The sequence below is a fragment of the Diadema antillarum genome, unplaced genomic scaffold (assembly GCF_040938485.1).
Source record: "Diadema antillarum isolate AM-2024a unplaced genomic scaffold, OU_Dant_1.0 seq00001354_RagTag, whole genome shotgun sequence".
NCBI lineage: Eukaryota > Metazoa > Echinodermata > Echinoidea > Diadematoida > Diadematidae > Diadema > Diadema antillarum.
In genome coordinates, this window is record NW_027272118.1 from 619353 (window position 1) to 644488 (window position 25136).

Sequence of the window (25136 nt, forward strand, 5' to 3'; positions counted from 1 at the left end):
ATAACTACATTTAAAAAACAATGCGATACAAAAGCAACTAAAGGCCACCATAATCAAAATCACGAAGCAAACTTACACTGTCTTCACCAGAGGAAGAATTTTTTACCATTATACTTTATCACAATAAAAATTCATATAACGTGTTTTCATTTTGATACTCTTTGCATTTTGCATAAATGTTACCTTACAGTTGATTTAATGCCTTTCTCTTCCTTCCTTTTTTTTTGTGCTTTGGTATTGAGCAGGTGAAATATTGCCATTTTCCCATTTCAAAGACAATGCTGCCATAGTCCCATGTACCAAGAAATATATCCTCATCCCTCCGTAATTGTTCACTTGCCAGAAATGAGGGGAGAGAGTTTCTGCATGCAGGGCAAAGTGAAACAAGGGGGGGGGGGGGGGGAGGGGCCTCCACTTGGTACAGAAAAATCAATCTTCAACTGAATTTTTGGCAGAAAACCCTCCCAGAAAAGAAAGGCATCTTTCCCCGAGGTCATAGAGTACAAATCAGGTTCCCTAACAATGTCCGCCTCGACTCAATAATGTGAAATGAGATTCAAGATCTTCAGCAATCTTTGCTTCAAATTCGCATGAAACAAAGACAGCTATTGTCAATATCAACAAAGTGGTTTTTTTTTGTGGGTGTGTGTGCGTTTTTTTAATTACTAAGCATCTGTCGCAAATCTCATTTGTTTATTGTCAAGTTGTATTGGAAAAATAAAACAAACAAACTCAGAATACTGGACACATGCTCTGTATTCCCGTAGTTGTTGTTGTTGTTGTTGTTGTTGTTGTTGTTGTTGTTGTTGTCGTCGTTGTTGTCGCCATCGTCGTCGTCATCATCGTCATCATCATCGTTGTTGTTTAAAATTGGGTGTACAGACTACTACAGAGTACTGCACCAGCACACTGTCTATATCAAAACAACCTTGCCTGGTACTTTCATCAGAACGTGGCATACTACTGGTACACCTCACAGGATTGAAAAGATTGCTCTGCACGCAGCCACACAATGTTTCAGCTCACCCTTCCACTCAATCCACTGCTCAATTTCTTTGAATCAACTGTACCCTGTAGATTGGAATTTGTTTAGCTTTAGCGATACATGCGCTTTACATAATCTAAACCACAAATAAAAAAATAAAAACAAAGGACAAAAGTCCTAGGTATGCTCAAACAGCTACAGACTGTAGCTGTCTGCTAGCCAAGTTGTACCCTGTACCAAATAATTATACTAAGATACTCTTCGTTGCTACAACATTCATCTCACCACAAATTTGATGATCAGAAAACTTATAAGGTAAGCAGAAACAAGCAATTTGTGCATGATAGGTAGCAAGAAATCTAAGTTGCTCTGTGAATGCTGTCACAGTAGACACACAGGAGACATCTTGCCATGCAGGTATCTCAGTTGTTTTGGTCCTCTAATTGCAATGCCAGGCATTTATGCCTATGAAGCCTGATGATAGGGTAGAGCGGTGGTACAATCAATCGGCATTCTCCTGGGGCATAGGTTGGCCACTATGAGTAATAGGTCAGCACACTGGTCTGGTTGCCACGCATCAGCAGCATGGGGGGGAGGTCGTCGGAGAGCACTTCCAGCCAGCTCATGTACATGATGGGCGGACAGAGCTCCTTGCGAGGCATCGGCAGGGACCTGAAGAGGGGTGGGCGGGGGAGGAGCAAGCATTGCTTCATGAGGAACAATATTACACTTCTGTCACTTCAAAAGAGCACAATAGGTAATGTTACATTGTAAGGCAAAACCTATGAAAACAATGATCGAATCATTACAGTCATGGTGACGATTATTGTATCATTTCATTAAAGCCAAAAAGAAATAGGAAAGGAAAAGAGAGACAACAAAAAAATCAAAAGAAGCAAAGCAGCAAAGGCAAATAAAAAAGAGAAAAATCCAAACACAACACTTATCTTATCGTACTGCTTGGAGATTTACTCAACACATTTGGAACATTTCACAGGGACAGGTGATTATCATTGCATTGGCCTTACAAAGATAAAACATTTAAGTTTTTCACATGAATTGTGTGGTGGCATATCAGACACAGAAATATTTTGGCCCTGTGCCATGAGGCTCTGTGCAATAATCTGCAGCTTCATATTACTGCACACACCATGGCAACAGGTGGGCGTAAGGTCTGTGACCACTGCAGACACTGCCATGGTGAGCGTAAGGTCTGCATGTTTGCAAGTGCTTTATTGATAGAGAAACCTCATCTGCTAATTGCAAGTAATGTTTAATATATCTGCACAGCATTGCATGATAGATCAATGGAGAGTCATTGTAAAGCTGATATAACAGAAGTTATTATAATCAAGAAAACGGCAACAATGTATACAGCAATGCTGCACACTGGCACTGGTCCGACGATCCCTGACCAGTATAAAATCACTGTCGGACCAGTAACTTTTTCAGGAATGGACCAGTAAAAAAATAGAAAACCTGGATACCTACTGGTCCGACAGACAGGTTGGACCAGTAGAAAAAAAGGGTTAAGTGTGCAGCGCTGTAATACAGATATTCACCCTTAATTTAATCAAGGTCAGAGTGTTTCAGATTTTCATCAAAGACAAGGCACTAACTATCTAGATCTAATTTTTATCACCTCTTCACTTTGTTTCAAAGAATTTGGATCTGTTATTGTTGCTAAAACTGAACATTACGCAGGGCTCAACACCAACCTTTTTCTCTGGTGGCCCCTTCGGCTACTAAAATCTTATAAAGTTGCAAATTTGGTGGCCTGAAAAAAAGAAATGCAATGGCATGAAATAAAAGGAACACAGCAAATCATTTTGAAATGTAGTTTCCCGATCGGGCCACCAGGCCACTGCTAATGCTAGTGGTGGTTTATCCATCTCAGAAAGCATCCCCAAACAGACCCCAGAGTATCAATGCTACAAGCTTTTTTCAGAGCACACATGCAACTGTAATGAATGGGTGAATATGTTTGAACTCACATGACAATCAGCGAGGCATTCCTGGAGTGTTCTTCCAGCAGTTCCCTCAGCCGGATCTGCCTCATGGTCTGCAGGACAAAAGAGGATGTAGATTCTGTAACTACTAGGGCAGCACAAGGCGTGATTCAGCAGGATGTGGCTCGTAAATGTAAATATTACCCCCCCCCCAAAAGAGATAAACAAATGAATAAATAAATGAATAAATAAATAAATTAATTAATTAATTGAAAGATAAATAATAAATAAATAAATAAATATATAAATGAATGAATAAATAAATAAATAAACAAACAAATAAAGAATCATACCTGATGCTTCAGAGCAACAAACTCAAATCCACTGATCTCACAACAAACAAATCACCTTTGCTATGCCTTCCTTTAACACTTTAGTACTCTCTGGCATAGCTGTTTCACCAGTGAATAAAAAATGAATTTGTTATGAAGTTATTTCAAATGGAGAGACCAAAATTGGGAAGTTGTGAGGCATTGACATCATCATCTAATTTGCATATGTGACTCTGATTGGCACCTATACTCCTGTAGAAATCACAATAAATTTTCTTTAACATTCTAATTTCTTATTTCTTGTTCAATTTAAAAAAAAAAAATTCTCAAAATCTTTTTCTTTAATTTCACTCAATTTATTATACACTGACTAGAACTCCAGGTCTGCTAACATTCCCACATCCAAATCAGGAAGATTCCACACAGCAATCAGGGAGATATCTGTGTGTTACATGCATTTCAATGGGCGAAAATAATCCCAAATCAGGGAGATTTTAATATTCTCTTATTCAGACATGAACAGATTTTGATATTTTCAGGGAGAATCCTGCAGAATCAGCGAAACTTGGCAACTCTGGAACAGAGGGAAGAGTTTTCTCTTTACTGTAGTGAAATCCTTGCATCCTTTCCCTGTGGATCTCACCTTCTCCTTCAAAGATTCCACGTTGGCCTCTGTGATCTTCCAGGGATGCGACTTAGGGTCTTCGTCATCTTTCAACAGCCATGGTCTGATGAGGTTGTTGAACTTCTCTATACTGTAGAGATCAAGCAAAATGTAACACATAGACAGAACACATACTTACATTTTGTTATATTCCTTCTCTTGTTTTGTTTTATTTGTTTTTCTTTTTGTTTTTTCCACACAGGAAACTCCCAGTATGTGACAATGTCACACACACACTAGCAGCCTACTTTAATAGCGATCATTTGATGTTCCAGCATATTAGCAATTCATAGTAGCATTTGGCAGAGTAAATGGAAATATATAAGTGTAAGAGCTACAGATTGTACACTATACTTCAGGATATTGTGTAGTCAATTTGTATTAAAGACTTGCTGTCGTGGTGAATTACATTAGCAGCAACTACTATGGCAAAGAGTAAAAATCCTCAAATCTGATCAGTATGTTGCAATGGCAGCTGACATTACAGTAAATGACCATGGCAAGAAGTCGTACTGGCAATAATGGCCTCTGGCTATGGGTGCATTTGAGCACTCTCCTAAAGATGTACCATACCGCACCGAATCCTCGCCAAAGGAGCATTCAAATGCTCCCAAAGTGTATCATACTATACCATACGGAACCAAAAGTGGACCACTTTCTAATGTGCTCCAAAAGTGTACCATACCATGCCATGCCATGCCAGAGAGCGCTCAAAACAAAGTAGTCCAAAATATATGTTGATATGAGAAGAATGTGTGTACAATAATAATACAAAGAGTCAATTCTCTATGTTACGGACACCTGTATGTAGCCTACATTGTAATCACGCTACCACGTACGTGACTATGCTGGTTGCTACAAAACCTGTTACCCATCTGACCGGAGTCCAAAAATAGCTCATGAGGTACGCTTTTTTCACAGAGCACTAGAATGCTCCCAATCTGGCATGGTATGGTACAGTAAAGGTATGGATCAGTTTGCTTCAGCTCTGTTCATGGAGCGCTCAAATGCGGCCTAAGAAGGAGGCCCTTAAGGGTACCTTGCTGCCGAAGGCTTCTTGCTGATGTCTGGGATGATTGTCACGCTGTCATGAGGAATGCGGAACTTGCTCAGCATGTTGGCCATACTGTAGAAAAACAAACACACAGACACAAATGTCATCAAAGACAGACACGCAATGTGGCTTCATTTTGTACATTCCTGACTGATGAACCCCCTGAAAACGAAAAGAAAAGAAATATGCCCCAAAGTTAAAAACTGTCTTCTATCATTTGGCACATTGTAAAATACATCAATCAGCATTACACTTTTTTTTTTTTGTCTATTAAAGGTACTGGTTTAGATCCATTTAAATATTCTAGTTCTAGGTAATCACTGTCTATTATCTAGTCAAGAAAGTAAAGATCACGTCTTGAGGATATAAGGCAAAACTTTCAGGTGACTTAATGATCATGTTAATTTCATAAATTCACTTGTACAGAATAGCACAGCAATTCTCTCTGATTATTATCTCCAAGATATGCTGTACTGATCAAATATCATTTGTCATCATCCTTCATTGTGTAATAAAGCTGCCAAATTGATTATTATCCTAATGGCCTACACAAAGGCTCCATGTAACCACCCCCTCCTGAATAGTTAAAAAAAAAAAAAAAAACTTTGTTCAATAGTATTTCACAAAAGAAGTAAAAACAACAAAAACAACAAACCATTCACAATGCTCTATTTTGATACCCTGTCATTCAATGACACCAGTATCAACAATCATAGAGAAACAGGAAACAATAATTGGAAAGCATTAAACCTTCCTTTCGGTGGTAACAAAAAGTGGTCTGGGGATGGACTTACTTGCGTTTCTCATGGTCCATCCGCTCTTTCTTGCCACTGGCAAACACCCTCATCTTGCACTTCTGCCAGTTGGACTTCTGGGTCAGTAGATGGGGCAGCAGGAGGGTCAAACCTGGTCAGTGGCACAAATGGAGGGGTCAGTGAATGTGTGAGTCTTTCATTAATCTCATACTGCACACTATTTTCTGTGAAGCAGCACATGCACACAACTATCCATTTCATTCTTCTATGGACCCATCCACTATCCTACACTATCTACCAGCAACTATCTATCCATACATCAATCTGGCTATTTTTAGTTTAACTTTCATAGATCCACCCATTCAGCCTGTTGTCCATCAATACACTATCATCCATTCATCCAATCTTTCATGCATCCTTCAATTTATCCAATCATTCATTATCCTGCCAACACTAAATCTAATCAACAATCTATTTACCCATCCACTCATAATACATCATCATCATCATTATCACCATCGTCGTCATCATCATCATCATCATCATCATCGTCATCGTCATCATTATCATCGTCATCATCATCATCCATGAATTCCCATCACCCCAAGAACCCACCTCCATCGTCAAAGAGCCACCAGACGTCGATGGTCCCCTTTGGCTGCTTGCCCAGGAACTTCTGCGTGGTCTTGATGACGGGGTCAATCTGCATGTTTCGCACCAGCTTCTCGCTGGTCAGCAGGGGTCGCGTCTGGTCCGGCTGGCCATTCATGTCAGCGTCCGAGTTCTGGACCAGTGCGGACGACTCTCGAGCCTCTTTCTCTGTCACCCCTCCCACTGCCCCGTCCTGCTCGGCTTTGTCTCTTTCGGTCTCATCAGTTACCGTGATGGTCGGGGTGGTGACGTCATTCTCACCTGGTTTATGTGAGATGGAACAAGTTACAAGGTGTGATCACATGCTTGAGGTGTCATCAGCATGAGACTGGGATGTGTTTGCTACAACTGTCTAAATATATATGATATATAAAATATATCATATCAATTCATTTTGAATGTCATAAAATTTCACTTAAGTAAGACTTTCAGCACAATTTTAGTTCATCTTTGTAATCATGCAGTGGCTATTTTCCCAAATTTAAATCAGCTATTCTCACAAGCCATTCCTACAGAGCCGATGAAACAAGAATATCGACATTAAAATTTCAGGTATATTACAAACATATTGATAATAGAAAAACAAGAAATAGACAAATGAAAGTCATTTAAACCTGCTAAGGACGGGCTGATTTTGCTACAACACGCATTTCCCATAGACTCCTGCCCGAGTATACTCGGGACTCGTCCTCAACGGGTAAAGTATGACATGCCTTTAAAGATCCCCAACCATCACTGAGGGTTTGTAAAGAATCATGGTCAGTTTTGACAAATAAAATTCACAAAAAAATAATAAAATCGCTGCACTCATATGCTACACAAGTTTACATAATTTTCCTACAGTGTTGGGCGCAGATTCACTCAGACCTGATAGTCCTGAATTTTGTGACATAACAGACTTTTAAATAATTTCTTGAATTTTATGCACTGCGTGCTAGGGATGGGAGCAATCCTTCATACAGCACAATTGGATTTTGAATACCAGAAGTCTCATCTTGACCCATGAAATTTGACTTATGGCTGCACTACAACGCTGATAGATATAATCTACAGCATCCATCAAATAATTAATTTTTTTTAAAGCATCTCCAAGATGAAGTATGCTGTTTTTGTTTGTTGTTGTTTTTTTTTGAAAGAAAACATTACACAGCAACATCAAAATGCACATTTTCTTGTTTTCAAACCAAACCTATTTATTATACCTGACCTGCTCATGAAAACATCTACTATATTAAAATTCTGAGGTTTCAAAAAGCAGCACTTCTTCTTCTGCACAACTGGTATAGAATTATTTTACAGGTATCCCCACTTATCCAGAATTGCTTTGAATTGAACTACAATCAGCGTTTAATGGTCTACATTGCTACAGTACTTGAGAACGATGATTCACTAACCTTTGACCTCTTCCTTTGTGGCACTGGGATCTTCTTTTTCAAAGTTGAGGGCAGCAGACACATCGACTCCCTCCTTCAGTCTCAGAATGCACACACCCAGCTCTAGGTCAAAGGCATCGCTAGAAAGATACAAGGAGCATCATACATTTGTGCTGGTGCATATAGGTCCTCACTAACCTGCTGAAGCTTAGACCCAAGTGTACTATTAAGGCAGGTGTCCACGATATACACATATCATAGGAAAATCAGCTCGTCCTCAACGGATCAATGTTTGCTGGTAAGGAAGTTCCTTAAAATTTTGTTTTCTGCCTCTAGCCAGCCATTCTGGTCTCCCATTGCATCCTTGTAAACAGATCCTGCCTATGACAATTGCAAGAGCTGAAGACCTCAATTCCCACTTGATTTACAGCTCTGGCTACTAGGTCCAAAAGCCATTATCACTCACCTTATGACCAGGGGAAATGCAACACTGTTTTTCTGTCATTACAATCACGCAAGACTCGAATGTGATGCAATATGTAATACTACGTGCTTATCTACATTTTTATGACAAAGTCACGGTGTGGTGAGTGTTGGTGCAATTCAATATCTGACACATCAAAAATTTTTATCATTTTATTTCAGCACTTAATCAACATAATTAATGCACATTAATGCATATTGCATATTAGAATACATCTGGGAATAAGGCCCTGTTTCATAAAGCTGTTCATAAAGTTACGCACGACTTTACGGACGACTTAAATATGGCAAGCCAAGCGGGTTTCCTAATCATTGTTGATTTCAATAGCTAAAGTTGAAATCTGCAGATGATAGTGATTATTCAAATATTTTAACACACATTTTTAGTTGAAAGTGTATTTTTGCCCCAATGTGCAATGTAAATGAAATATTGACATACAGTCGTACTTTGCTAAAACGTAAGGGGAAAAAAATGGGCACATGTATTAGCACTTCATATTTCAGTCGTTCATAAAGTCATGCGTAACTTTACGAACAGCTTTATGAAACAGGGTCCAGGAATGAAATAGACTCACTGTATAATACCCTGATAGTCCAAGACATCCTCGATCTTACATGTTTTCCAGTCCCTCTTGAAGCCCATGAAGATCGTATTTGGACGAATCTTGCCCAGGCCTCCAAGCTTCGGTGAGAACAAAGGCAAAACCAGGATATCAATAAGCTTCCAACTGGGATTTTACAATTTAATCTTTATCATCATAATCATCATTACAATCAAAATTTTGTTACATCATATCAATAGACAAGCAACCCAGTACTGTAAAAGTGGTTTCTTTCGCGTACAGATACTTTCGTGGTTTCCATCGGTGCCGACTTTTTCGCATGTGTTTAAATTCACGGTCGGCAAAATCTGTCTTATTTTGCACATGAAAACCCAAACTATAATCCAATTATTCTTTTATTTATTAAATAGAAATGGAAATTAAAGGGGAAGGCTAGTAACTGATCAGTGGGAATCAGTGGAAATGCTGGGAGATGATTGTTCCAATCCTTATGGGATTCATTCAAGAGTACATTGTATATCTATTGTTGTGTGAAAATTATTTGCTTCAGAATGGTCTCATATTCAAGTGATGTGCAGTTGAATGCCCCGTCACTGACCAGGGACGCTTACCTAGAAACATTAAACTGCACATTACTTGAATATGAGACCATTCTGAAGAAAATAATTTTCACACAACAATAGATATAATAATGTACTCTTGAATGAATCCCATAAGGATTGGAACAATCATCTCCCAGCATTTCCACTGATTCCCACTGATCAGTTACTAGCCTTCCCCTTTAAATGCAGGCTTACCTGAAATCCCGTCTCTCGAGTACTTTATAACATGCTTGTAAAGCTGTAATATCCATAATGCACGGAATCTTCATGTGTGCATGCGCGCAGTTTAGCGTTGCAACAAGCGGCGAATTCAAAACATTTCCCTGCGTGGTTGATTTCGCACAACTTTTCAAAACATTTTCGCGTGATGTTAAATTTGCGGTTCAACCTCAAAGCGCGAAAAGCGCGAAAATAAAACCACCACGAAAGAAACCACTTTTACAGTACCTCCTGTAATACAGATTAGTGCTTGAAATGCAAAGATCTATGGTAACAGATCAGCCACAAATACAGTATGTAAATTCACACTGTAATACCAAATTTATGGCTGATCACTACTAGCAACTGCCACTTCGCCATTTGATGCGACTTGCAAAGGGCCAGCCGTGAAGGTTCTGGTGGTTCTGTTGTGGTAATCTCTTTTACAATAGATGCCAGACCTGTCACAAATAAGAGGACAAGTCTATAATTTGTCTTGACGTCGCTGATATTAATAAAATGACTAACTTATTCCATCTTACAAAATGATGAAGACACATGTATGTACATATTGGTAGAATCGTTGAGACATTTGGAATTTCTGAAATATTGATATCACAAAACATTATACAAGAAGAAAACATATAAGAGTGCAGAATTTGATGCTAAAAATCTGTGCTCATTTGAAAACTAGAATTCTGCCCCTAAAAACCATTTCACCACAACCAAAATAAAATCTTCCGTGGTCATTCAGAAGTAACCTCACCTGCATAAGTTGCTGGGCTCCTTTTCTCAGTGTTGGTGCAGTGGTGAAGGCGAGGAATGCCTTGATTTTCTTGTAATTCAACCACTGCTCATACTCCGCAGTCCGTAGCTGTCTGAACACTTGAGACTGCTCTCCCTGGGGGAAAGGACACAAGCAAAAATCACTTTCAGAATAACGTATAAAGTTAAAGTATAAAACTTTGTGTCAAATTTGAGAATCTGGAAATTCCTGCTGAAAGGTAGATGAATACCTTATAACGAAGAAAGGTTACAGAATATAAAATAAGAAAGTGAAAGATATTGGTTTATGGTTTCTTTATTTCTAGGGAAAGATTGCAATATGTGTAGAAACAGAAAATGACCTTTAATGGTTTGAAAGTGCCCAATGATGAGAAGTTAGTTATAAACAATGTTCAATGACATAGAGTGGATAAAAATGTATGACAAGGAGTGGTTAGAAATGTAGACAGAAAAGGAATGGTTGGAAATGTACAGGTGAGAGGACTAGTTAACCTGTTAAGGACGAATCCCGAGTATACTCGGGCAAGCGTCTATGGGAAATGCGTGTTGTAGCAACATTACACCGTCCTCGATGGGTTAAGAATGTCAAATGAAAATGACAAGTTAAAGAGACAGGATTGTCTGGATTATCTAAAAAAGTATGACATTCAAGCACTGCTTAACCGACAAAAAAAATAAATGAATAAAAAATAAGAGAATAATGACCAGGATTAACTAAAGAATGTAAAGTGACAAGAAAGGCTTAAACCACATGATGACAAGCATTAGCTGAAGAGGTTGACGAATGTACATTGTCCCAGAGAGACCAAAGACTGTGGAGTGACCTCAAAAAGAGATTTTGACAGAATGCTTTCTTACCAGTATGACATTGCCACAGAGCAGCAGACTGGTGTTCTTGGTGATGTGGGAGACAAGATGGAGCATAGCTGGTCTGCAGTTTGGTGGTCCACAGAGGAGTAGGATCTGAGGTCTGGCAAAAAGACAAAAACCATAGGGAAAACACAAAAAGTGGAGAAATAATAACCACATTAGGACAAAGAAGTCACACCATAGTAAAGTCAATTGATACATTGTATCATAATGTGGGATCCCCCCTCCCAATTTAAAAAGAAAAAGAAAAAAGGATACAATGCTTCTTCTTCGTCTTCAAATTCTATTTCTTAGTTGGAGATATTGCTAAGATGCCCAATTACATAGATGCCAAAGATGTCCATGGATTATCTAAGCACATCTGGTGGTTACAATAATCTCGTAATTATTTCTTCAACTTGTTTTGGTTCCTAATGTTTCGGGAAATACAATTGTATATAATCTGGAACACAGCACTAGCATGAGCAGACTCAATGACACACAAAAGATGTGATGAAAATAATAAGTTTTCATTATTCACACCTCAGAAGTTCTGACAACAAGGCTGATTTGTACATCACATATATTCTGAATGCATGAATTATATCTACGAAGGGGTAAACTCCAGTGTAATTCACCTGTGTCATAGGTATGCTAGTTTGGTCTCAACCCACATGGTCTTATCGTTTTTCATCTACAAAATTATTGTGCATAACCACCATCACTTGGTTGAATTACCATTTCATCTAGTTTACCAGTTAGGCTATGCCAATTTTATCTAATATCTAATTGGTCCATTATCACCAAGTCTATATTTTAACAGAAAAATGAGGTGGCAATTAGACCATTAGGTGAATGACAATCTGCCAAAGTGACTATTAGACCAAATAGTCATTACATGAAATTGAGAGTAAACCAAATGAATTTAGCTGCATTGGTGTTCAGACAATCTGGGAATTAAGCCAACTTGTATGAAACAAAGTGACTACATTGTATAAACCTATGAAGGGTATCTTTAGGGGCTAAGCCTAGAAAGAATAACAATACCCACCTGAATGTCTTCACATGTTCTGGCACATTGCCAAGTTTAATAGTCGTCTGCAGAGCTCGCTTGTACAAAAAGGCTTGGTTGGAAGATCCCCAGTTAATTTCTGTTGGTTAAAAGGATAAAACATTGTCACTTTTTTGTTTGACTCTTGCCATCTCAACACTTATATTCCTTCCCTTTCACGACGGCACATGTCCTTGGGGAATTACTCTTTATACAGTTCAGCAGGTGATACACAGGGCTAACAACCTTTGCAGACTGACTAGGTGACTGACTGACTGAATACTGTAAAACGAGGAATATTCACGTGCATTTTAATTTCGCGAATTTCGCGAGAGCCAAGATTTGCGAAATTAAAATGCACATGATGGTTTTTGTCTACACTATATGCATTGAATGTTAGAGGCAACTCACGAAAATTTCATGGCGAGAAAAAGGCTGTCGGCTCCAATTGGCGAAAATTTCATGCCACGAAAATGTTGTGTTTTACAGTAACTAGATGATTCATTCACTGACAAACTGGATGACTAACTATGGGTGCGTTTATGCTCAATTTGTGAAAGCACAATCAGCATTTTGGAATGCTGATTCAAAACGTCGTTCACGGGAGCACAGTTTACGTGTATGCTCACTTTTTTCAAGCATGGGAGAGAACGTTTGCGATTGCTCTGTCAAATTGAGGTGTGCACTTTCTCAGAAGTTCTGGACTGAGCGCGTGCAATGTTCATGTTTCAACTAGCTTCATGTTTAGCATGTCTAATACAGTATAATATCATTTTGATTATTTACTGGTACACACACGTAGGCTGTATGTAGACAATGATAGGAAATATGAGTATTTATTTTATCAGCAAATTGTTGACAAAATCGTATTGTATTGTAGTGAGGTCTTTATGCATTAACATGTCTGTGTACGTACAGTATGTACCAACAGGGAGCTCAAGCTAAAAAGCACAGCACCTGCAAATTATACATTTCGCAGCAATCAAAAGGGCGGCACGCCTGGCTTTCACATGAACCGGAAAGGCATTGAGCTGACGTCACTTAAGCACGCAGGGCCTATATATGTGATTTTGCGTTTATGCTTCCCAATGAAATGTGATTTAATAGGCAGAATTGCTGATCGTAAACGCACCTTTTTGTGTGTTTTGAAACTGCGTTTTGAAATGGCGCTTATATCAAAATGAGCATGGACGCAACTGTGTTTTGCACTAATCACATTTCAAAACGCGTATTATGGCCCCCAAAAGTTGAGCATTACTGCACCCTTATTGACTGATTAGCTGACTGACAGGATGAGAGACTGACAACTGAATAACTGACTGACAAACCACGTGATCAAGTGACATAACAATTGACTGATAATTGACTAAATTGATTCTACATTACTCTTCCTTCCCCTGTAAATGAATGAATGAGATGGGCAGACCTGGTTTAGTGCTATGCACATAGAGGTAGAGTCCAGAAACGATGCCGATGGTCAGGAGAGCTGCCCACCAGTTGATGAGGAACATGACCCCCACACAGATGACTGAGGCCACGAGGGCCACCCACATGTTGTAGTACTTGAATGCAGGCCTCCAGCCTGGATGGACAGAAGGAAGGATGTGGGGAAAGAGAGAACGAAAGATGGACAAAAGGGAAACAGGTGGTGTCACTGCTGTGTACTTCACACAAACTTACTGCTGGTAGGCAGCTACCATTTTTTTTTTTCTTTTTCTAATGAGTGAAGTGCTTTTGGAAATATTTGGTGCAGCTGTGTTGCAGATTTTCCTACAAGTTGCAGTACAGAACCAGAATGGCAGAGTGGTACAGTGAGTTACATAAATCAAAATTATATTTTTTGTTTCACAGTAACTGGAAATATGAGGAGGGTCTGCTGTGGCCCAGTGGATCATGTTACAGACTATCAATCATGAGGTCTGGGGTTCAAGTCTCCTCCCTGCAGCAGTCATGCCCCGCAGCAAGGTACAGTACTTTGTCCTCATTGCTTAGTTTTTCAAAGGGAACTCAAAGCAGACCGTTCCGTGTTGCCTCTTCAGCGGTCGCGGAAACACAAATTCACCAATTCAATCCAAAACAACCAGTTTTGTCTGTCCTTGTTCATTCAAACCACTGATTGTCATGGAAACAGATGACATACCAGGTGACTTGGCCAAGGATGCGGAGAAACAGGAGAAGTTGATGAGTGCGTAGGAGGCCAGGAAGAAGTTTGAGATGAGTGGTGCAATAGTATTAAGATCACCTGCAAGTGGAGATGGCAGATTAGTTACAGTCAATACGGCTTGCTGATATTTAAAATGTATAAGTATTCTAGTTTTCTAAAAAAACAACAACAACAATACTGTAGTACTTAAAGGGGGTGGCTAGTAACTGATCAGTGGGAATCAGTGGGAATGCTTGGGGATGATTGTTCCAATCCTTGTTGGATTCATTTAAGAGTACATTATATATCTATTGTTGTGTGAAAATTATTTGCTTCAGAATGGTCTCATATTCAAGTAATGTGCAATTTAATGTTTCCAAGTTAGCATGCCTGTACAGTGACAGGGCGATCGTTAACGGGCCGTTAACATTAAACTGCACATTATTTGAATATGAGACCGTTCTGAAGCAAATCATTTTCACACAACAATAGATATACAATGAACTCTTGAATGAATCCCATAAGGACTGGAACAATCATCCCCCAGCATTCCCACTGATCCCACTGATCAATTACTAGCCATCCCCTTTAAAATCGTGTTAGTTATGTTCATCTGAAGAAGGTCAGGAAATCATCTTTTGTCCTTGTGGCCAACTGTAGACAAGATCAAGACCAAACCATTACAATATGACAAGCCCTTCTGAAGCTGCTCTTCAAAAATCAACGGTTCTTGAGTACGCATCAAGGCAGACACAGACAATTCTTTTGCCAGAATATTGAGATTTAATTTTTTTCTCTTCTATTTTCTTATTTTTTTATTTTTTTATTTTTTTTATTTTTTTATTTATTTTTTATTTATTTATTTATTTATTTTTATTTTTATTTTTATTTTTTTTTTTGGGGGGGGGGGAAGTGGGGAGTTGACATGACACGAAGTAAATGAACATTATATACAACATGCATGGTTACATTCATCTTCCTTTTGATTCATTTCCCATCATTTCTTACCAATAGCGATGAATGCAGCTGCAATGAAGAAAGTGAGGACGTACGCCCTCTTGGGTTCATCCCCCGGTCCAACACCGACAGCGAAGAACTCAATTTTGGGGAAGATCTTGTCCTTACACACAGCCTGCAATGAAAAGTAGAAGAACATCGAGGATACATGCTAGGAGGGAAAGCACTCCAACGATCTAACTTTTAACAATAACAATTGCACAGTTTACACGTTTACTTGGCCTTATGACATATTGTGGTTGAGAAGCAGAAAGGCCTAAAAGCCACAGACATATCATAACTGTGCTAACACCCATCTAGCTCTCAGCTGATGTCATTCTCTTCTTCTGGTGCGAGGAGTGACACTCCTCAACTCACTGTGACTTATTCCATGGGTTGGGTTACTGTACCAGCTAAACTTTTCGTGTACAGATATTTTCACAAATTGCTAGTAAGTGGGACATTTTGGCATGTTGTCAAATCTGCAGTTGCAAGGGTCTAGTATGATTGTTACTTCACCTTTCAAAAAGTAAAGTAAGAATGAGTAGCAAGTGACAATACGGGCCACCACTAAATGTTTTTACTCGTTGATTCCATGTACAGACAAACTCAAATTGGAGTATGTTTTGCATTTGAAGTATTGTACTAGTATGATGTAATATGCCCAAGAGGTATCGCTACGTCATGACCCATGCAACATGTTAGACCTACAAGTGTACAGTAGTTACATGCTGAGAGCGATCCAGCTCTGTCACAGCCTGATTACATGTTTTTATATTCACATGTTACTTTCATGGTCCAAACACGATTTGCAAAATTTGTGAAAATGAAACCACAGCAAAACTTTCAGCTTAAACAGGATTTCAGCCCCTATTAAAAAAGGGTTGCACGCTGCTCCTCACCTGGAACACCTTAGGTGCACTGACCAAACTTGCAAGGGCTGAGGAGAGGGAAGCAGCGAAGATGCCTGCCAGTACCAAGGGCATCCAAGCTGAGATCACCTTGGCTGCCTGGAATTTAACAAAACCAAAAAACAAACAAACAAGAGTAACAATGTTTGACAGCAGTACAGAAACAATAATGGAAAATGCACATATTCATGGAATGTGCCTCTTTGTCAAGAAGGAGAAAATACCCCAAACATATACACCTGTATGTGTAGATTTTGTGAGGCCGAAACATTAGCCGAAACACATCAGCGCAGGCCGAGGAAAATCAGACAATCCATTCTCAAGCTATAATTTTTTTGAGCAATGAAATTGATTGAGAAATTCACAATTTGAAGATTTTATTATTAACAGTTAGTTGACCCACTGGCAGTTTCTATCAAGGTACACAAAGCATGATGCTTTCTCTATCTCTCCTGCATCACTAAAGAATAATTCAAAGAGAACAAGACAGAGCTGAACAGTTTACTGAACTCATCACATGTCACACAGGTACAGCTGTATGAACAGACCCTCTAACATTTAATATCTGCTCCACTTGGCTAAAAACATAAAGTAATAGCAGTGGTTCTATGAAGTTTCGGGTACTGCCACTCACTGTAGGCAATGGTTAACCATCCAATGTATTTAACAGTCTAGTCTAGTAAACACCAACCAATTTTAGTATAACTTATTGTCAAAACAATCTCTTCAATCCTCAACAGTATTAATTGATCAAGAGTATACGTCCCTATATCAATCTTCCGACACAATCTGTTTACAACATAATAATTATTTTTGCATTTTTCATCTCTCCTTAAATTTTCCCAAAATTTTGTTACTCACAGCGAGGTCGTTGATGATGCCGTATTGACAATCCATCGTGCCATTGAAGCACACAGAGGAGACGTTTCCAAAAGCGACATCCTTGACGATGCCGGACGCCTCGCGGATCATACAGCCGCCGATCAACCAGGAGAGGCCCACGTAGATAATGGATGATATTAAGATGGCTAGGAGGGTGCCCTTTGGAATGGCTTTTTGAGCATCCTAGAAGGAAAACATCAAAGGATCATCAGTCAAAAAAACAAGAATGATTTCAACTTTAAAGACTTTGTACTGTGGTCATGTAAACTACACTTTTTTCCTCTTTTTTTTTCTTTTCATTCATTGTGTGTCAGTAATATGTTGTTATACTTAACACCACTTTCTTCAAAACTCAAGATGTAGAGATGAAGTGTGATGTAAACACATCCTCTGCTGCAATGGTAGTTGATTTCCTCTGACAAAGTCATGGAAAGTATAAGCTTGGTCATTCAGTAGGCATGAAAACAATGAAGGTTCGTATGAGAATGAATTGGTGGTTATGGGACCCAAGATGGATGTTTCACATTGCTCAGGAGGCAGGGTTCAAATTTTCCAAAATCTGTAGCTTCCTTTTTTTTTTTTACATCAATTTCCTTTAATTCAAAATTTGGTATTTCCCACGGCGGCATTTGAAACCCACTGCAAATGTACAAAATCCTGTGGTCAGTGATAATCAATACATTTGCAATAAACATGCTATTTATTCTTTTCTTCTCTGTATGGCAGGCAATGATTGATGTAAAAGGCTGTTAAAGGTCAAGGGTCAAATTTGACCAACTACTAGATATGCTATATTTAATGGTGAGTCTAAGTTTGTGTGAAACAGGACTTTCCCACAATTTTGCAAGTGGTTAAATTCACGATCGTGGAGTACAGTAATGAACAGAGAAATGTTTATGAGAATGTTGGATTTATGTTGGGATCTGAGTTAATATTTTCAAATGTTGTTAAACTCAGAAAAAGCAAGCGACTTGTGAAATTCACAAAAATACCCCCCTCCCGTAATATATGGCATTTATAGATGATTACCTGATACTCTTTCCCAATCCCTGCAACCGCAACCAACCTCCCTGTATGCACACACACACACACACACTCACACACACACACAGACAAATCTCGTAACACAAATATACAGAATACATGTCAAGCTGTGCTCTAAACCTCAGGGCCAGCTTCAACTGCTGTGACTATTGAAATATTTAACCTCTTCTACATTTGTTTCAATTCCACATTGTTTTACATCACTTTTTTACTGGCACAATATCAGGTAAATAAATTTCTTCTGACATGCTATAAAAATGTCATGAGTGTAGAATGAACCATCTGAAACACATTAACTAGATAACTAGCTGACCCCTAGACACCCATTATCATTGCAGGCAGCCTACAGGAAAGAGCCTTCTCGTACCCACTCCACATTTTCAGAATGTATGGTCGGTTGCCAAATGGTCCAGTTCACCTCAAGTGAGCTTTGGGCATTACAAAATCATCGGGGGCCTGTCGCATTTATAAAACTTTTTACCTGAGGAAAACTCGGGTTGATTCTTAACAAAGTTAATTTCCTGTGTAAAGTGAATGGAGGAATCAGTAACGTAATCAATTTCATCTCACTCTTCATAGAAATCTTATTAGTTTTAGATCAATCTCTGTAAAAATCTCATTAACATTAAATCACTCTCTATACAAATCTCGATAATTTTAGATCACTCTCTATATATTCTATAGTAATCTCATTAGCTTTATAGTTCCACTCCCAACCGTAATCTCATTCCTTTCAAGTCACTCCATGATGTAATCTCTTCTGTCATTCCCTTCCAGAGGTTGCTAAAAGACAAGTACATGTCCACATCATAAAATAAATAGAAACATGAGCTCTGAAAACCGAGTACTGTTAAAGCTGCTTTGTTCGTGTACAGATATTTTTGCAAACGCAGGGGTTACAGACATTTTCACAAAATATTGTTTATCACGATTTGACACTGGAGCTTGTCGCAAGCGCATTAATTCCAGTCTGCTCACAAATATCTTCGCCTGTGGATAAATTCGCGGCCCAATAGTGTATTGCAAAGTTCACAAAAATTGAACTCTCACGAACCGCTTTTACAGTATACCGGTACACTAGAAGTGCAATTGGCTAACATTGTAAACTAAGTTGGTATGTACACATAATAAGGTCCAGGATAACCTCTCTGCACTTCGGTATCTCTCCTTCATCTCTTCCTGACTATAATCATACCATTGTGCTCACTCCATTGTGCTTTGTGCATACATGCCACCAGCACTCTGTACAATCCAGACATATACCCGCTGATATTTCCTCAAGCCACCTGCATGCACACCCAGTTGGAATACAGCCAATGGTTGGCCCATTCTATCTACCATCGCCAGACTATTGCCCGCTTCCTATTGTAACACCCGTCCGCCCAATCTGCCCAATCTCTTTCCCCTATTACTTCCTAACATTAACAGTAGGGCGACAATAGAAGGACTGACATATGTCAGGACAAACCTTGCTGTTCATATACACTTTCACTATACCCATTCAGGTCACAGAAATTATGTACCGCTCAAACTCTGGCCAAAAAGAGAATAATAATAATAAAAAAAAAAGGAATAAAAAAAAAAAACTATTAGAAAATTGCAAGAAGCTCCACAAGTCGTGATAAGACAATGACAACTAAAATCACTTGTAATGCATAAGAATAAATAGACCAACAACAAAACTGAAAAGGTACTAAAAATCAAAAAGTAATAAAACAAAGGATAAATGCAATGATTAGAAGAGAGTTCCTGCATACAAGCATATTAAATATGGTACGCAACTTTAAGCCTCAGAAATCAAGCACGAAGGGACATGGGGGAATACTGTAATATGGTTGGGGCTAGTCAATTCCTTCATTTTTGTGTTAGGCCTGCCTAGCTGTTACACACTTAACATTAAAACGTTGTTAGACATTTCACTGTAATCTGTCAAGCTATTTCATGTATCCTTGGCTAATCCACCCAAACTTGATATGAAAAGTTAGATAACCCACTCAGGTTTTAAAGATGTCATAGTACAAGAGGTAATCCAATCGGGTTTAGGGGGATTAGATAATCCCTGTCCATTGACACTTAGGGTGGCATTCTGAAAATCTTCCTAAGTTTCTTCCTAAGTTTCTTCCTAAGTCAGAAACTTAGGAAGTGCCTAGGAAAGACAGAATTGGCATTCTGAAATTTCTTCCTAGGCACTTCTTAATGCAAATTAGGCCATCCTTATCCCATATCCATACGATGTATATTTTCTTAAGCCAAAACAATATGCCGTATCATAAGGAAACAACCAATTACAATCGCATATTACTATGACGTAGGGTCAAATACACGAGTGCGCGGCATGTTCCCTTTCTCACGCCCATTTCACGCATCAAAGTACATGTTGCGCGCAGTGATTGACAAGCACTCCTATCACGATGTTTTGCATCTCGCTATTCTTAACAACGTACTTAGGACAGGGGTGGAGCTTTCCTGAATATATTCCTAAACTTCTTTCCGAAGTGAATTCTGGAATACCAACTTCTTCCTAAATCAGAAATTTGCATATTCCCGCCCCCTTCCTAAGTTTCTTTTTAAGTTTACTTAAGAAGAAACTTAGGAAGATTTTCAGACCACCACTTAGGAAAAATCCTGACTTAGGAAGAAATTTTTCCTAGGAAGGATTTCAGAATACCACCCTTAGTTTCCAGACTTAGGAAAAATCCTGACTTAGGAAGAAATTTTTCCTAGGAAGGATTTCAGAATACCACCCTTAAGTTTCCAGACATCTGTGCCAAAGAGCTTGAAACATACCCCAGCGGATATGACAACTGGGGCCTGTTTCATAAAGATTGAGCGTAAGTTGCAATCAATCGCAAATTGCGTTTCATAAACAGCTTTGCGATTGATCGCGAGTAACGCTCAATCTACTGAAAGTTCTGCTTGATTTTTCTTGAAATCAAGCGTGAGTGCCTTTATGAAACAGGGCTTATGCTCAATATTGAACTTATGCTCAATTCAACAAGTTAGGCTCCATAAATCGAGCGTAAGGTCAAACATAGAAAGAGTTTGGCATGCACAGTGAGTTCACTTGGAAAGACAAGCCCTTCACTTGAAGCGATTCTTACTTTGAGGTCGCCGGAGATGTTGGCACCAGCCAGAATACCGGTGGCAGCTGGGAAGAAGATGGAGAAAACGGAGAAGAAGGACTCTCCGTCCTGAAAGCCTGGCTTGAGATTCTCCACAAACACATCAGCTGCATAGAGGTGGCGGTGGTGGTGATAGATAGATAGATATTGGTTTATTTCATCAAAAGGAAAATACATAGCAGCCCAGAGGCTGAATTGCGGGTTCTTGATATAAATACATAATACAAACGAAACAAAACAATACGATACAATAATCATTCACTTTAAACAGTGTATCAAAAAATTGAGCCTTATTACATATTCAGATACCACAAATACAATTCTCTTTCAAAATACAATATTCCATTAACAACTAATTACACATAGATAATTGCAGCAGAAAATAAAAACAATTGATTTACAGTATCAAAAGATACAGTGTAGACCTGCAGTTGTATATGGCTGTACATGTACAATAACATACATGTGCCCCATTGATGGCAGGGAATGCATGTTTGTGAATGTATAAATTGTGTTGCGTTGAGTTGGGTGTGTGTGTGAATGTATGTTTGTTGTGTTGTGTAAATGTTTGAGTGTGTGCATGTTTGCATGCATGTTCATAATGGGGAGGAAAAGGTGTATAAAAAAAAAGAATACATGTAAGTACAGTATTCAAATGGATATCAGAAATGTCAAATTTGCCACGGAAAGGACGATTTCAATTTCAATTCAAATGGAATTTCATTTTCAGTGACACATGTTTGTTATCAATACAGATTAAAAGAAAACAAAATGAAAACAAAACAATTTAGCCTATCAAACATGCTATTCTAAACAAATAACAATTCAATGATTTTACCAGGGGAGCTACAGCAACCACTATAATTTCTCCCATACCCCTTGACATATTTTCATATTTTTCATCCTACATTGGTAGAAGAGGAAGAGGATGAAGAAAGGCTACTGATGATGACAAAAGAATTGGATTTTGATTCTCATTGTTCTTCTAAATGAAAAACAAACAAGTACTAACAAGCATCACCTATCGATGGTGAGCACATACACTGTGACTACCTCACAGCACTTTAATGATGGCATGATGCATGCAATTTTTCTTTCCCCTTCCTCAATGCCAAGTGACAAAGCTAACTTGCACAAAAGATTGCGCTATTAATAGAACCTTACCCAAACTGCATGATGTCACAATAATTGTTGAGTCAGTTTTTTCGGGGGGAAAAAATCACTGCAGACCTGCCGACCTGGGGGGTATTTCATGAAGCATTTTGTAAGATTTTTTTTTTCTGACAGACTGTTAGCTACTGACATCCTTGCATCTGAGTGGCTGAATGCAAATTCGTCCGACAAATTTGACAGACAAAATGATTCATGAAATGCCCCCCCCCCCCCCCCCCCCCCCCCCCCCTGATGGCAAGGCCTGTGACACCCTCTTGGCAATTACTGCCATTCTAGCTATCATGGCATTTCCAAATCCCAGCCATGGATACATCCATTGTGCTGGTCAGCATCCATGCAAATTATTGGTTGAATAATCACAGCATTTCCTAACCCCGCCCATGGATACATCACATTGTGCTGGTCAGCATCTATGCAAATCATTGGTTGGATGCTGCAGCAGAGGAGAAGGGGACCAGTGGAGAGAAATCCAGCTCACCTTGGTACCCAGTAAAGCCTCTCGCTGCCTTTGCCGCTGTGGGAGGAAGGAAGCTTCCAATCACCATGTTGAAGATGGCGATGCTGAGCACTACCAGCAAAACTAGCTGAATCTGAATGAAAAAGAGAAAGAGATAGGTAAATAAATAAATAAATAAATAAATAAATAAATAAATAAATGAACCAACGAACAAACAAACGACCGAACGAATAAATAAATAAATAAACAAATAAACAAACAAACAACTTACCAAATAAATAAACAATAAACTGGAATGCAGTGAAATATACTTCATTCATTACCAGTGAATATCATCACCACCAGTAGCAAGCAATGAAACTTCCCCTGACAGACAAACCATGTGAATACAAAATTCATAATCGAATGTCATATTAAAATACATGACTTTATGAAATATGAAAGGCAGGCAATATCAACAATGCATAAAATGAGATGCTAAAACTTTTGGTAATACATTGCCACATGGGAACAAATACAATGCAGTTAATGAGTCAGAGCGTATGAAACAACATAGTCACATTTGAGGAGGACATTACACATTACATCTATATATCATAGTGAATTTTTTTTTTTTAAATCAAGAAGAGCACCCCTATTCCTCCCCTACCCCTCCATCTCCTCAAAAACAAACAATGATTTCTGCAATCACATGCTACAAGTGTTCTATGTAAAATGCACAATTTTTGACTACCACCATTTCAAATTTCTAATCAAAATGAGACAATTCATAAGGTATATGATTTACCTTAGCCTCCCAGGCCATGCCGATGAAGACGATCACCAGCAGAATGACGACAGTGATTTCCCCAATGATTCTCACATCATTTATGAGGTCCACCATTTGTGCATCATAGTCCTGTGTTTGCAGAGAGAGAGAAATACAGATAGGAATATATGATTGGGTGAAAAAAACATACAGAGAGGGATAGGAATACATTATGTATGAGTGAAAAACAATATATGCAGTGTTACAGGGAGAAGATATATATATTCAATACAAAGTACAGCCGGGTGGGCTTTTGTAGCAAGGTCGGTTGTGTATCTACAATGTAGGTACATGCCTCCTTGCTATCAAATCGCTCCAGTTTTGGCACAGGTTCGAATCTCATTGAGTTTTGCTGGTAACAGCAAATCATGTATTGTGCGGTCATGCCATCCCCTAAAGAGGCAAAACACTCTGTCCCTTTGATGGGCCAATACAATAGAGGTCCCATGTGTGGGAGAGTTGCAACCGACACACGTAAAACATTTTTTAAATGGCATGAAGGAGTTTTGAAATCATTATGATGGGGAATAAACTATAATTACAAACAACTATTACAAGAGGTATGGATGTTCATTGCCTTGAGAAATATTTGTGCCTTTATGAAATCAGAAGGAATGAATCATAGACTAAAAATTTTGCAAATATGCCCCATTTTGTAAGGCACCAATATTTCTCAGGGGTACTTGATTGCTTTTTAAAGGAAACCTGGGGTGTTTGTTTTTTTTCGTTTGTGTGTTTGTTTGTTTTTTGTTTGTTGTTTTTTTACATACGGGATATAAGAAAATTTTCGGTTGGGAAGTCATTGGGTAATAAGGCTATACTGTATATTCTACTACATTTCCAGTTTGGCTCTGTGCTGGCACAGAGTTTGTTTCGCAAAAGTTGGCCCTGGTTGAAGGGGAAGGGGAAGGGGAGGGGAGATTTATATTTTCTCTCATATAGTCGCATTCACACAGACAAAATAGCAGGATAATGATCGTGATCCAAATGTCAAAGAGTTTTTGCAATAGTTCAGACTGACAGACATATCCCACTAATTGCTGACTGCGATAATTTGTCAACCAAACTGTGCACCCTGTATATGAAATTCACCAAAACTTAATGTTGACCCTTGCCCTTGAGTTTGTGAGCTGTTTAATCATGTGTGTTCAGAATGACAGGACAAAAAAAAAAATTATCGAGAATTCTTTGCTATAGCATCCACACACATGTCGCAGTGCGAATTATCGCAGTAATTCCAAAATAATCGCAAGATTTCTTAGGATTTGGATCATGATGCTAATCACGTCATTCAGTGGGATTGTC

At 38.8% G+C, this 25136-nt stretch overlaps 1 protein-coding gene across 1 annotated transcript in view; it reads right to left on the minus strand.

The window, feature by feature from the left end:
• Nucleotides 1-1469: 1469 nt before the first annotated feature.
• The window catches only part of LOC139708602 (solute carrier family 12 member 2-like), a 58091-nt gene continuing 34424 nt past the window's right edge, over nucleotides 1470-25136 (minus strand). Inside the window, exons 7-25 of the mRNA XM_071620543.1 lie at nucleotides 23811-23921; nucleotides 23045-23156; nucleotides 21373-21500; nucleotides 17207-17410; nucleotides 16337-16444; nucleotides 15447-15570; nucleotides 14436-14537; nucleotides 13722-13877; nucleotides 12296-12395; nucleotides 11254-11365; nucleotides 10376-10510; nucleotides 8822-8928; nucleotides 7785-7903; nucleotides 6355-6651; nucleotides 5779-5890; nucleotides 4970-5056; nucleotides 3910-4021; nucleotides 2980-3047; nucleotides 1470-1657 (exon numbers count right to left, since the gene is read on the minus strand). Of these exons, the coding sequence (XP_071476644.1) occupies nucleotides 1522-1657; nucleotides 2980-3047; nucleotides 3910-4021; nucleotides 4970-5056; nucleotides 5779-5890; nucleotides 6355-6651; nucleotides 7785-7903; nucleotides 8822-8928; nucleotides 10376-10510; nucleotides 11254-11365; nucleotides 12296-12395; nucleotides 13722-13877; nucleotides 14436-14537; nucleotides 15447-15570; nucleotides 16337-16444; nucleotides 17207-17410; nucleotides 21373-21500; nucleotides 23045-23156; nucleotides 23811-23921 (2430 nt within the window). The 3' untranslated portion in view covers nucleotides 1470-1521. The remainder of the gene's footprint in view (nucleotides 1658-2979; nucleotides 3048-3909; nucleotides 4022-4969; nucleotides 5057-5778; nucleotides 5891-6354; nucleotides 6652-7784; nucleotides 7904-8821; nucleotides 8929-10375; nucleotides 10511-11253; nucleotides 11366-12295; nucleotides 12396-13721; nucleotides 13878-14435; nucleotides 14538-15446; nucleotides 15571-16336; nucleotides 16445-17206; nucleotides 17411-21372; nucleotides 21501-23044; nucleotides 23157-23810; nucleotides 23922-25136) is intronic.